At 46.8% G+C, this 12,832-nt stretch overlaps 4 protein-coding genes across 4 annotated transcripts; 3 read left to right on the top strand and 1 right to left on the bottom strand.

The window, feature by feature from the left end:
* The first annotated feature begins 199 nt into the window (after positions 1 to 199).
* Positions 200 to 3,367, top strand: LOC123411013 (pentatricopeptide repeat-containing protein At2g35030, mitochondrial). Its single transcript, XM_045103928.1, has 2 exons — positions 200 to 2,424; positions 2,904 to 3,367. Exon 1 carries the CDS (start codon positions 215 to 217, stop codon positions 2,084 to 2,086), a length of 1,872 nt encoding a protein of 623 aa, XP_044959863.1. The 5' UTR covers positions 200 to 214; the 3' UTR covers positions 2,087 to 2,424; positions 2,904 to 3,367.
* A 322-nt stretch (positions 3,368 to 3,689) lies between these two features.
* Positions 3,690 to 5,794, top strand: LOC123411016 (peptide methionine sulfoxide reductase A5). Its single transcript, XM_045103930.1, has 4 exons — positions 3,690 to 4,092; positions 4,527 to 4,639; positions 4,939 to 5,083; positions 5,195 to 5,794. The coding sequence occupies exons 1-4, from the start codon at positions 3,802 to 3,804 to the stop codon at positions 5,390 to 5,392; spliced, it is 747 nt and encodes a 248-aa protein (XP_044959865.1). The 5' UTR covers positions 3,690 to 3,801; the 3' UTR covers positions 5,393 to 5,794.
* A 738-nt stretch (positions 5,795 to 6,532) lies between these two features.
* Positions 6,533 to 8,158, top strand: LOC123409380 (suppressor of Mek1-like). The gene is made up of 6 exons (XM_045102302.1): positions 6,533 to 6,829; positions 6,995 to 7,075; positions 7,302 to 7,410; positions 7,613 to 7,697; positions 7,782 to 7,839; positions 7,918 to 8,158. The coding sequence occupies exons 1-5, from the start codon at positions 6,548 to 6,550 to the stop codon at positions 7,825 to 7,827; spliced, it is 603 nt and encodes a 200-aa protein (XP_044958237.1). The 5' UTR covers positions 6,533 to 6,547; the 3' UTR covers positions 7,828 to 7,839; positions 7,918 to 8,158.
* On the bottom strand, positions 8,080 to 12,441 carry LOC123409378 (transcription factor GTE1-like). The gene is made up of 9 exons (XM_045102301.1): positions 12,199 to 12,441; positions 11,448 to 11,687; positions 11,041 to 11,208; positions 10,343 to 10,420; positions 9,396 to 9,620; positions 9,203 to 9,298; positions 8,849 to 8,907; positions 8,610 to 8,760; positions 8,080 to 8,521 (listed from the first exon to the last, which is right to left on the bottom strand). The coding sequence occupies exons 2-9, from the start codon at positions 11,565 to 11,567 to the stop codon at positions 8,360 to 8,362; spliced, it is 1,059 nt and encodes a 352-aa protein (XP_044958236.1). The 5' UTR covers positions 11,568 to 11,687; positions 12,199 to 12,441; the 3' UTR covers positions 8,080 to 8,359.
* Between the last annotated feature and the right edge of the window lie 391 nt (positions 12,442 to 12,832).

Here is a 12,832-nt window from a genome sequence, read left to right as displayed (position 1 = left end):
TACTTAGTTCTACAGCCAAGCGCATTCTAAACATAGACCGTTCAATTCACGGACTGGATTTTCAGATCAGCCTTGCTTCATAACGGACTGACAGATAGGACCCACCTGTCGTCTCACACGTGGGCCAGAGGTTCCACGCTGGTTGTCCGACACTCCGACGTGGCGGTAGCATCCCCTCTAAATCGGGGTTCAGAGGTCGCTGCTTCTTCCAAGCATGGCAGCAGCCGGCGCCGCGCTGCGCCGCCTCCGCTCACCGCGGCTCCGCCTCGCTTACACCTTCTCCTACCACGGCGCGGCCGCCGTCTCCGCCACCGACGCGTTCAGCCATGTCCAGGATCCGAACCGCCGCATCGCCGAGCTGGCCGCCGCGGGGCGCGTCCCCGACGCCCGCAGGCTGTTCGACCGGACGCCGGACCGGGACGTGGTGTCCTGGACGGCGATGGTCGCGGCGTACGCGCGCCAGGGCCAGCTCCACGAGGCCAGCGCGCTGTTGCACCGCCCCGACGCGCGCCGGAACGTGGTCACCTGGACCGCGCTCCTCTCCGGGTACGCGCGGGCGCGCCGCGTCGACGAGGCCAGGGCGCTGTTCGACCGGATGCCCGAGAGGAACGTCGTGTCGTGGAACACGATGCTGGAGGCCTACGCCTCGGCCGGCCGCATGGGGGCCGCGTGCGCGCTGTTCGATGGTATGCCCGTGAGGGACGCCGGCTCCTGGAACATCCTTCTGGCCGCGCTGGTGCGGTCTGGAACCATGGACGAGGCACGGAGGCTGTTTGAGAGAATGCCCGAGAGGAATGTGATGTCGTGGACGACGATGATCTCCGGCCTCGCACGGAGCGGAAGCGCGGACGAGGCTCGAGCGCTGTTCGATGGCATGCCGGAGAGGAATGTCGTTTCCTGGAATGCCATGATCTCCGGGTACGCCCGGAACCTCAGGATCGACGAAGCTCTTGATTTGTTCATGAATATGCCCGAGAGGGACGTCGCTTCTTGGAACATCATGATCACCGGTTTTATCCAGAACAAAGATCTGAAGAAGGCACAAGAACTCTTTGACGAGATGCCTAAGCGGAATGTAGTCAGCTGGACTACTATGATGAATGGTTGCTTGCAAGGTAATGAGAGCGAAATGGCACTGCAGGTATTTAACGGTATGCTCGTTGACGGGATCAGACCGAATCAGGTGACATTTTTGGGCGCGGTTGATGCGTGCAGCAATCTTGCGGGACTCAGTGAAGGGCAGCAGGTGCATCAGATGATATGCAAAACACCATTCCAGTTTGATAATTTTATCGAGTCCAGCCTCATGAAGTTATATGCCAAATGTGGCGAAATTAGATTGGCAAGGAAGGTGTTTGATCTCTCGGGGGAGAAGGACGTAATATCTTGGAATGGGATGATTGCAGCATATGCACATCATGGGGCTGGTGTAGAAGCTATAGCTTTGTATGAAAAGATGCAGGAAAATAGATATAAGCCTAATGATGTCACGTATGTGGGATTGCTGTCTGCATGTAGCCACTCTGGTTTGGTTGACGAAGGGCTTAGGATATTTGAATACATGGCAAAGGATAAGTCCATTGCAGTGCGGGATGAGCATTACAGTTGCTTGATTGATCTCTGTAGCCGAGCCGGAAGACTTGATGATGCCAAAAGATTAATCAACGGTCTTAAACTTAAGCCTACATCAAGTACTGTATGGAGTGCCCTTCTAGGTGGGTGTAACGCACATGGAAATGAAAGCATCGGCGATTTGGCAGCAAGAAATCTCTTAGAAGCAGAACCTGATAATGCCGGAACTTACACTCTCTTGTCTAATATTTATGCTTCTGCTGGTAAGTGGAAAGAAGCAGCAAAGATTCGGTCTGAGATGAATGATAGAGGACTAAAGAAACAGCCAGGATGTAGTTGGATTGAGCTGGCAAATAAGGTACATGTATTTGTAGCACGTGACAAGTCCCACAGTGAGTCTGAGTTGATTTATAGTCTGCTGCAAGATATTCATCACATGATGAGGATGGCTGGCAGTGATCCCAGGGACCACATGCAGCTTATAGATGAAGATCTAGTGGATCTTCAAGTATAATTTGAAATATACGAAAGTAAAGTTCCAGGATTTTGTCAGAGGGAAGCATTTTGCACCATTATATCTGACGATTGGCCTACATTTTAGAGTTCGGACCTATGGTGTTAGTGTTAGATATGAGTACCCCAGGCTAAGTTGGCCCCCATCTTCGGAGCACTATAACTAGCAAACACCTGGTCTCTTGTCTGTTCAGAGTTCTGTAAAATGCCAATATCTTCTTGAAGCAGGGTGATAGTCAAGGACCTTGCAGAAGTCTTGACCTTTATCTCTGGTGCTTGAATCTTATTTCTTTGGTTCAGTGGCCACGGCTTTGCCATGTTAGAGGGCGCTATTCCAAGGTATGTTCTTTTCCTGTTTGAAGTCTACTTCTCTGTATGTGTTGGTTCCTTTGTTTATTGCTTGATGAAATACTAGGATTTTTTCATATGTTCTGTACCTTTTCAGTTATGTAAATGAGGTAATTGTAGTAAAATATCAATTGTCGCTATACAAGAAAAAGGATGACACATATCTCGACCTCCTATACATTTGCATCATTGCATGCTTTGTAACTCCATGGTAATCAAGTTATAGCGTGGAAGATATTTCTCTAGGCTTTCGTTCATTAACTTCAGGTCAAGAGTATATAGAAGTAGCGGAGAACTTAGAATTGTTCAACCATCGTTTAAGCAAACAGAGTTGCCCTTCTTCAGGTAGGGGCGTATGGGATCAATGGACTCCAATTTACTGCAGTGTTCATGCAACTCCGTGAGTAAATTTCCGTCTTGGATTGTTGAACATTGTCTGTGACTCATCTTGCTATTTGTTACATTTGCAGGCAAGGATTTTCGATCACGCCCCCAAAAGGCAACCCTTCTGAGCTCTGCCATGTAGGAGCATGCACAAATGAAATTCCTTGTGGACTGGAGCAGTGGCTCAGAAGGTGTCTCTTCTTGTGTTGGAATGGGAGGAATTAGCAATGGGCAGTGTATACTGTCTAGAACACTCGGACGTTGCCCCAAAATTTTCTGTACACATAACTGAGGCGATGCATCGTGCATTGTAAACTGTATTAGAGATTTTCGAGAAGCAAGTCCGTTGTAATAGCTGCCATAATCATATGAAAGAATCCGAGGGAAGCGCTCTGGGCAAAACAGCTATGCTGATTTGGTTGCACGAGATATGCCCGAGATTTTCGGCACGTAGATGCAAACCTGTTGGGATGGGTTTTTCTTTTGAGAAACAAAATGTTGGAATAAAGTTATAAGCATCTCCGGTGGGAAATCAACGAGTTGTTGCTAAGAATGAGCCCTCCTTTTCTTTTTGAGAACTAACTCTGTTTTTTTTTTTTTGAGAAACCGAGGATGGACTCTGATGAGTTTTTTCTTTTTCTTTTTGGAGAGAATCAGAATGAACTCTGGATTTTTTTTATGAGCAGAATGAACTCTCATTGTTGCGATATAACCAGTCTTTTTGTACATTCCGAGGCCCAAAATCAGGTCCTGAAGCTAACCGTAAGGCCCACTTACACGGGCCGTAGTGCAGCCCAGCTGGACGAAGCGACCAACCCCCACAGCCCACACTCCTCGTCGTCCATCGCCCCGCTCCGAATTTCTCGTCCGGACCAACCCACCCCCACCCACCGACGGTAGGTCGCTCGCGGCGCGCCCCCCACTCCGATCCCGATCTCCGCCGCGCCCCCCCCCCCCCACCCATCCTTTCCCACGCCGACGCGAATGGCCCGCGCGTCCTCCTCCGCCGCGGCCGCCTTCCTGTGCGCGCTCGCGACCCTCGTGGCGGCGGCCTCGGGCGCGCGGCTCGCGGTCCGGGCCGGGGGCACGGGCCTCACCGTCCGCGCCGGCGGGGGCGCGTCGGCCACCGCGGTGTTCGCGCTGGGCAGCTTCTGGCGGTCCGAGGCGGCGTTCGGGTGCCTCCACGGCGTGCTCCGCACCTCCGTCGGCTACGCCGGCGGCTCCAAGCCCAACCCCGAGTACCGCAACCTCGCCGACCACGCCGAGTGCGTCAAGGTAGTTACCGGCAGAGCTCTCCTCCCGGCCCCCCTCCCTTCTGCCAGCTCCTTGATAATGTTCGTTTCGTCGCTGCCATTGCTAGTGATATAGCCTGTTCTCTGTACTTGGTTATTAAACCAAAACATTTTTTATGTGTGCAAGTAAAACTAGCAGTGATTGGATGAAGGAATGTTTTATGACCTAGTACATGGATTGAATGCTTTGGACCTACTTAACATGCCTGATTTGCTTGATGTGGCGTGTGCTTGAAGCAATTGGGCGTGTTTTATTTAGAAGAAATTGGGCGTGTTTTGGTCTTTGTGCGCGTGATCTTCCTGCGTTTCTGCCCATTATAAAAATTTACAAGTTGTGAGGTGCTAATCAGAGATTGAGTAATTTCCAAGCTACCATGACTGACTTTGACTCCTGTTTTGCCCTTGAACCGTTTATAGGTTGAATATGATCCCCGGCAGATTCAGTACAAGCAGCTTTTGGATGTGTTCTGGGCAAGCCATGATCCTCGGGAGGTCTTCGGACAAGGACCGGATGTTGGCAACCAATATAGGTGATTGACTTTTTTTTCTGACTTCTTTTCTGTCAGTAAATTGACTCCTTTGAGGATGTGATGATCATCTGTTTCCATATGCTACATTTTCATGGTATTTTAGCATATGGCATGCTCACTATACTGCCAACATTTCCCCCTTGGTTGCATGCTTAGAGGAACTGATCTTGATTACAATGTCACGCGGCTGTGTAACACGCTTGCCTCACTAGCTCAAACAAGATCCTCTGTGCATAGCAGTAGTATAGCACAATATGATGGTACATGTTGTCAGCAAATACTCATTTGTGTGGCCACAGATCCGTCATTTTCACAAATGGAACCCTCGAGGCTAGATTGGCTGCTCTTATGAAAGAAAGGGAACAAGTCAAGGATCGCAGCAGTGTTATTACCACAAAGATCCAACCACTGGGGGCATTTTATCCAGCTGAACCAGAGCATCAGGTAGCTATGTCATTTTACTTCCGTGCAAGACTTGGGATGCAAATGACATTCTTGAAAAAATAAATCCTCTTATGTATGGTGTGCTCTTCCATGAATTGGTTTCAATGCTAGAAATTCGAGCTGAAGCGCAAGCCTTTCCTGGTGCAACTGATCGGGAACCTGCCAGAAGAGGAGCTCCTGTCATCAACACTGGCCGCGAAGCTGAATGCATATGCAGCCGAGCTCTGCCCTCCGAAGACCCAGAAGAGGATAAGCTCCAAGATTGATGAGATTGCCAAGAAAGGATGGCCCATCCTACGGGACATTTAGCTCGTTCTGGTCCCGGTTCTCATCAAACTGTAATCCAACATAGAAACGGGAGAGTTTTGCATGATTTTGCCGGAAAGCTTCGTAGGGATGTTTCAGCAGCCTGCTGACAGGAACCAGATTGCAGCGATTCATTGTTCACTTGGTCACGGCGATTCATTACCGCGGTTATAGGTAGCATCAATCATCTGTCGTTTTGGAGTTTTTCTCCGTACGTCTGGTGTACTCCCTGTGTATCTTGTTCTGGGCTTGCTGGACATGTGGTGAAGTTGTACGATGTAGCTTTTGGTTGAGTATGAGTTGTGAAAATATATAGATGCATTCTTCTTCACAAAACGAACTGGTGAGCTGGCCCCAGGCCCCAGGCTGGTTGCCGTGGGAATTAAATGGAATTCTTGTAGTAAATTTTGTGTGAAGTTCTTGTGTATCGAATAAGCCAGCCGTGAATATCTTATTGCAGTCTGTAATATAAGAAATGAATATTATTTGTGAGCGTGTTGTAAAACTCTAAACTTTCCTCTCCCTTATTTAATTGAAAAGGCAAATCTTTTGCCTCCGTTCTAAAAATAAATACATATTATTTACAGATGTAGATAGCACCACTACAACATCTTTTACAGTGCATAATAATTCTCATTTTTGTTTCTGCTGATTATTCCATCGAGGTTACTTTTGCTATTAAAATTTGAACGGCATCCTTGGTTTTGTGCTATCCCCGACTAATAAACGCGAACACGCACATAATACCGGAGTATCACCTTGGAAATGCCCAATGCAGTCCGGGCTCCAGAGAGCCCAGTATTTAAAATACTCCTTCCGTTTTAAAATAACTGTCTCAACTTTGTACTAGTGCTAGTATAAAATTGTACTAAGCTTAAGACACTTATTTTGGAACGAAGGGAGTACTATATCTCTACGATGCAAAATAAGTTCAAAACATTTGTGTATATAAAAAATACATGTATGACACGCTCAGTTAAAATTTTTATAACAATATATTTTCATATGTGGTGTACACACAAAAAAAGAACCAAATGCAGTATACATTATACAAGAAAAAATAGTGTACCAGGGTTCGGCAAACATTTTCTTTTTTTGTGTGTGTAGCTTAGAAATCATAATGTTTCTGAACGAAAACTTCATATATCCGTCGCGGACATGTACAAGTTTTCACGTTTTGTATATATCTTTTCCGAATTTTCAAATCAAATTAAATTAAAGGACTACCTGGAGCCCGGGCGCAATAAATTGGCACTCACCTTCCCTGTCTCCGGGCGTAGCAGGACTCAGGTCAAAACAGGAAAGAGTGTGCTAGGGTTCGGCGATCCGCGCGCCGCTGACCACTCGCCGGCGGCCACCGCGATGCCCGGCAAGAAGAACGCGGAGCCGGAGCCGGCGCCGGCGACCGCCGCCTTCCCGCCCCAGCTCCCGCCGATGCCGGTAAGCCATCGAGCGAGCTCCCCGGCCGGCGGCCCCTCCTCCTCGAAAATCAACATCTTTTTATTTTGCCTGTGCTCCGGAGGAATTAAGCACTACTGATGAATTGATGGACTGAGGAACCAACCATGGGAGCAATAATCAATCTTGTGGAGATTCCTTTTGCAGCGCGCCAAGGTGTTTAGGTTGAACGATGGCGGCGGGTGGGACGACTACGGAGCCGGCCTTGTCACCGTCGACTACCTCGAGGTTTGTTCGCACTGCTTCCTTCCTTCCTTCCTTCCTTCCAACACAATATAAGATGTTATTACAACCAATATATATATATGGGGACGACGAAGGGTGAGGGAGTGGCACAACAGATTTTTTTACATGGTAATCATGCATGCCCCTTCATGGTACATTTGGGAATTCGCTGATCTAGGTTGTCGCTCATGGCCTTCTTCGTTCCCGTGCGTGTGTGTGTGTGTCGCAGGGATTGGCATCGGCCCACGAAGCCGTCCTGGCGGTCATAGACGCGGAGGACAAGGAGGCGATGCTTTTGCATCGCATCACCCCGGACGACATTTACAGGAGGCACCGAGGTGAGGAGCCCTCTCTTGCTTCCCCTGCTTTCCCCCCTTTCGGTTTCTTTCTCTTCTTTCTTCAACATTCGAGTCTCAGGCAGAAATTCGTCGCAACAAAGGATGAAGGTTTTATTTAGTTTGTTTCTAATGGTGCCTCTGTTATTTTCTTTGTTCTCCTCTGTTCAGTGGCGCCATGATTATGTAATTCTCTCTCTCGCAGGGACGCTCATCTCCTGGAGCGATCCTGTGTCCGGCATGACCCTCTCCTTGAGCTTCCGAGACGCGGCAGCGTGCTCCGATGTATGGTATGTTACCATCGCAATGAAGATACTAAAGTTGTTTCGTTATATTTCAGGCATGATGATGATGATGAACTCTGTATCTTGCAGGGACACAATCTGCCAAGTGCAGAGGAAACTGAGGCCTGATAGTTGATAGTTACCCATGGTAGGTGACCATACAAAAGAACCACTTTGATGGCACAGACAAGAATGCTCAGCATACATCTTTCTTTGTTTTGTGCAGCTCAAGAAAAGTTTTTCCTTGAAGCAAGCTCATGAGTTGGGAAATTTAGCCTATGGAGTGAAGCAGAGTAAAATACCAGACATGAGGCTCGAGATCTGAAACCAATCAACCACCTCTGTTTTTTTTCTCCAGAATTTCTAGAGAATTAGGATGTCATCTTTTGCAGTGCCATTAATTTCCTGCAATAAGAATAGCTAAACAGCAGTTTGTCATGTTTAATGGTATATCTTTTTTCGAGGAATTATTCTTGTGATTATGGTTTTTTAGAGCTGCATCAACATTGCTCTATATTTAACATAGGTGACAATAACATTGCTACACATGAGACCAGGTCAGGTGTGACTGCCTAGTGCAGATTCATGTTCATATATACGCTGGCACACATGTCTTACACACACAAGAGAGAAAATTGTCCCATGACAGCTACTTCTACAGAAACATCCTATCTCCTGATCCGTTTTGAAGCGGTCTTGGCTAGAGCATTGTAGATGTCGCGCTTCCTCTTCGCGTTTTCGTCGGTCTTGCCAGGGGCCGCGGCTGGGTTGGCCTGTCGCTCCAACGCTTCCCTCACAAAGAACTTCAGCCTCCAGAGCGTCGTCTCGCTCTGCACCGGTGCAGGAAGCATGGTTAACATTGTATAAACAATGTGGCAGATGGAGTGCGGTTAGGGTTTTAGAATAGATGAGCTTTACCTGAGCATCCATGTCAAGGTCCAGTTCTTCTGCTGTAGTCTGGAAGTCAGGATTATCTTGTGCGACCAGCTCTAGCGCCTTGCTAAAATCTTCCGGAGTCAGGTGGCAAAGGCCGGCACCGAGTTTTCTCTTCTCATCTGTTGTCATTTTCCTACAATATCAAGAAAAAAATAGTAAATGTACTGTGTTTTTAGGCTCGGCAAATTTATAGGCACGAGATTAATGTCTATAAGACGTACTTGCATCTCTGAACCACCATGTTCCGGAGCTCCTCCAGCTGCTTATTAATCTCATTCAGCTGAAACACGAGAAATAAAAGGTACTTGAATATCTATAACAAAACAAGGGAACACAGTACGGGTTGCAGTGAATATGCAAGGCATATGTTTGACAAGGATACAGAAGCATGCTCATGCTGGCCAAGAAAGGTTTTCACATCGATACATCAATAGACAAAAAGCGAAATGATAACAGAAACATGTTAATAAAAGTCTGCGGCCATTTTTTTCTAAACATGAGTCAAAGTCAGTATATGTGCTTCAATCAATACCGACACAACAGTAAAAAGAATAGAAGTCGATGAGAGGGCCGACCTCATCATCAGTATCTTTTGCCAATTGCGCAATAGCATCTTCCGGAGAAGTGTCTGTGGTTGGAGCATCGTTTGTTTCCATCTGTTGTTTCCTTTCCTAAAACAATAGGATCCAACTTATTGTTGTCAAATGCTAAATAACACATACCTATATCAAAATAAAAATGGTAACATATGAGACTACAAATATCCACCTCGTTCTCGACTTTAGGGAGAAGCTGGAGCCATTTCTCCTCAAATTTCTCGAGTAATAACTTGGCCATTATGTGAACATCGTGGAGTTCATCATTGTATGTCATTGCATTGGTAAAAATTAATCGAACATCAGAATATATTTCTCGAACACTTTTATACTTGGTACCATCCTTCCCTTCCATTTTGTTTTGGATGGTCGAGAAATCCATAGGTTTTGTTATAATCTGCAAAATGTAGAAACCAAAGATACGAGTCACCACAAACAAGCTTCAGGTAAAGAAACCAACAAAGCAACTCCATCTTATTGATACACTAAATATGGAAAAACATGTTAGCTACCAACTCAACAGATCCATCAATACGAAGTGCATTATAGAAGGTAAATAATACTCCATGGATAAGTGGCAAAGCAAATTACAGCTGTAAGATAAAAGAAAACCTAATATGCCATGTTTTCCTTCTATAGATTAGGGATGATTACAATTTTTAGAGTTCCAAGCAATGGGTTTCAGTTTCATGTACATGGAAGAGGGCAAAAAATAGTTACAAAACCAATTAACAGCTAATAAGATACCCAGCCATGTCTTCCATACTAGATAAGGGAGGATTTTACAGTATTTGGATTTCAAAGCAAATACAGGATTATGTTCTTCCCTTGACATTGAAAATCTTCTCAGAAAGTGCAAAAGCATGTCATCTGAAAGCAGAATGGAGACCAGAAAAAAAGAAGACCTGTAGTGGATCATGAGTAACATGATATGCAATCAAAGTCAGTTTGTGTTTTTAGATCCTGATGGCTTGCCAAGATCAGGTCATGCAAACTATAAACAGTACTACCAGAACTAATTCACATTTAAGTTACCAGTGTATCCCTTGTGGTTAAAATTCTTTTCCTCAGGAACAGAACTCTAGCAAATTCCAGGACAAACTGTATATGCAGTATTACCTTGTAATAGTCATCAAGTTGTAGGCCTACAACATCTACCGGTTGCAGAAATGGCGCTGACCATTCATGAGACGTGATCTGGAAGAAAATGAATATAGAAAAGATCAGCAAAAAGCTTTTCATAGGGCAAAGAGATCACACATTTGAGTTTTTAACTGCAGTAGCTCAATATAAACTTGGAAGGTGCCTAAAGAACGATAAACTCTGTATTGAGTATTACACCATAGAAAGTTAGGTTCAGAACTTCAGATGACCGCATTCAGCAAAAGCTGCAGATAATATATTTTAGGCTTATTTTATTTCATTCACTGCGCCAGAAGACCACATGTGGAAAATGGTCTATAAATGACCACAGCCCCAAAGAACCAGATTGTGTGTTTTACCCATGTTCATGGAAGCATACATAAATTTGGGAGCTGTTTGAAACTTGTAGTAGAAATTTTGATTCCACTATAAATCTATCTTTCTGGAAAGAACATGAGCAGTATGTGCAGGCAATATACAAGCAATGGAAAAAGTCTAGTCGAATAGATCGATTGGGTCGAAAAGCCTTCTAATGTTCTAAATTGACCTGCAAACTACAAACCTGGCACCAGCCTGACTTTCTAAAACATGCTCCAGGATGCAAGAATATATCATGAGTAGCCAGCAAACACAATGAATCATGGGATAAACCACAGCTGAAGAAAGATCATCACCTGGCGAATGATACCGGCAAGCTGGCGCATGAGGTCGGGCATCCCTTTGCAGTTGCTGTCCCTTGCACCATTCGCCGCATACCTGCTGCTACCGATGGCCCTGCGCCCTGCGCTGCCATGCTTCTTGCCGTCGTAGAACCCTACCACCTCGTTCACCCTCCTCTCCAGCTACAACACACATACCACGAGTTCCAGTCTGAGACAACTTTGCCCTGATTCTTTGGGGGAAAGAACACGGTATCGCAACAGGAGACCGCTAGACCTGACACCTAATCATGCAATAGCCAAAATCCACCAAAATAGCGCACTCTTAGGAACAAAGCTGCTCTGGCAGCAGAGCCCTTCTTGGAAACCAGTACTGAGGCAAGACGGAAACTAGTATCAGGGCTAGGAGGGGGCGGGGTTACCACATCGGTCTTGGAGGCAAGGTCGTCGACCTGGCGTCGGAACGAGTCCACCTCCGACACCGCGGGGTGCTCCGCGGCGGCAGCGGCCGCTGCCTGTTGCGCGCCGTCCTCCGGCACCATCAAGGGTTCGTCTCCGCCGGCCGTGTGCGAGTAGCGGCGACACTGCTGCTGCGGTTGCGGGGGCTAATTGATAAAATGCCCCATGTTTGCTCTGCCCCGGCCAAACTGCCCAATCTTTATCTGCAATTGATCAAATATCCCATTTAGCGCCTTGCCAACTGATAAAATGCCAGGCGTTACAATTGATCATGTTTCTTTGCTAGATGACATAAATGAGAGGGTGGAAAGACCAGAATATCCCTATAAAAAAATAGCAAAAGAATTTTGCCATAGGAGATGGATGAGGCTTTTGTGCAGCATTTCTTTTTTCCAGATTTTTCGGGCTGGTTCAAATTTTGGCCTGAATACAGGAGAAGATAAATAATAATAAGTTGCAAAGCCAATTACAGCTGCAAGATAAACAGAAAACCTATATGCCATGTTTTTCTTCTATAGATTAGGGATGCTTACAATCTTTAGTGTTGAATGAGATTTAGCAACACTGTTTGCTAAATAATAATAATACAAAAATCTCCATCGTCCGAGATCCTAGTAGATCGCGGCACACATGAAACCCTAGAATCGTCCAAATCGAGGAAGTAGCCAGAGGCATGGGGCGTCACGCTTGAGAGAGAGGGAAAGAAAAGCTCACCTGAGAGGAACCTCCTCTCTCCCTCCCTCAAATCGGGCCGCTGCTGGCGGTCGTCGCCTTCACGAACGGGGGCGAGCGGGCGAGGAGAAGGCGGGGTCGCGCGGAAGAGAGTGCGGGAAAGCACAGGCTCGCACGGTGGAGGACCTGGGGGGGAGGGGGGTGAGCGCGTAGCTCCGGCGGCGGCGGAGGAGGCTGGGCGGCGGCTGCTCGTGCTGGAGGAACAGAACAGAAACAGATACGGGCCCTGTGGAAAAAAAACAGATAAGGGTGGGCTCTTGGGCGACGTGACGGGCTTTCTACTGGACTAAGGATGGATGGGCCGGTCGCACTCGAGGTTGGATGACCCGATTTCCCAGCCCATCTGGGCGAAACAAATTCTCAAACAAACGGGAACCACCATGGGCGAATCCTATCTATATAGTGCTACAGGCGCCGGTTATGGGCAATTTTACAAACCGACGCCTGCAGCTAGGCCTGGGCATAAAAACAGTGAAACCGAACACCGGACCTAAACCGATATCGAAAAAACCAATTTTTTTTGGTTTTTCCAATCAGCAGAGAAAATCCGGTTTTGCTAACTGAACCAGATTCGGTCGGTATGATAGTTTCTTCGGTTAATGATATGAAACCGAAA

Source organism: Hordeum vulgare, chromosome 7H (genome assembly GCF_904849725.1).
Source record: "Hordeum vulgare subsp. vulgare chromosome 7H, MorexV3_pseudomolecules_assembly, whole genome shotgun sequence".
NCBI classification, from domain to species: domain Eukaryota; kingdom Viridiplantae; phylum Streptophyta; class Magnoliopsida; order Poales; family Poaceae; genus Hordeum; species Hordeum vulgare.
This window is presented reverse-complemented; position numbering and strand designations above follow the sequence as displayed.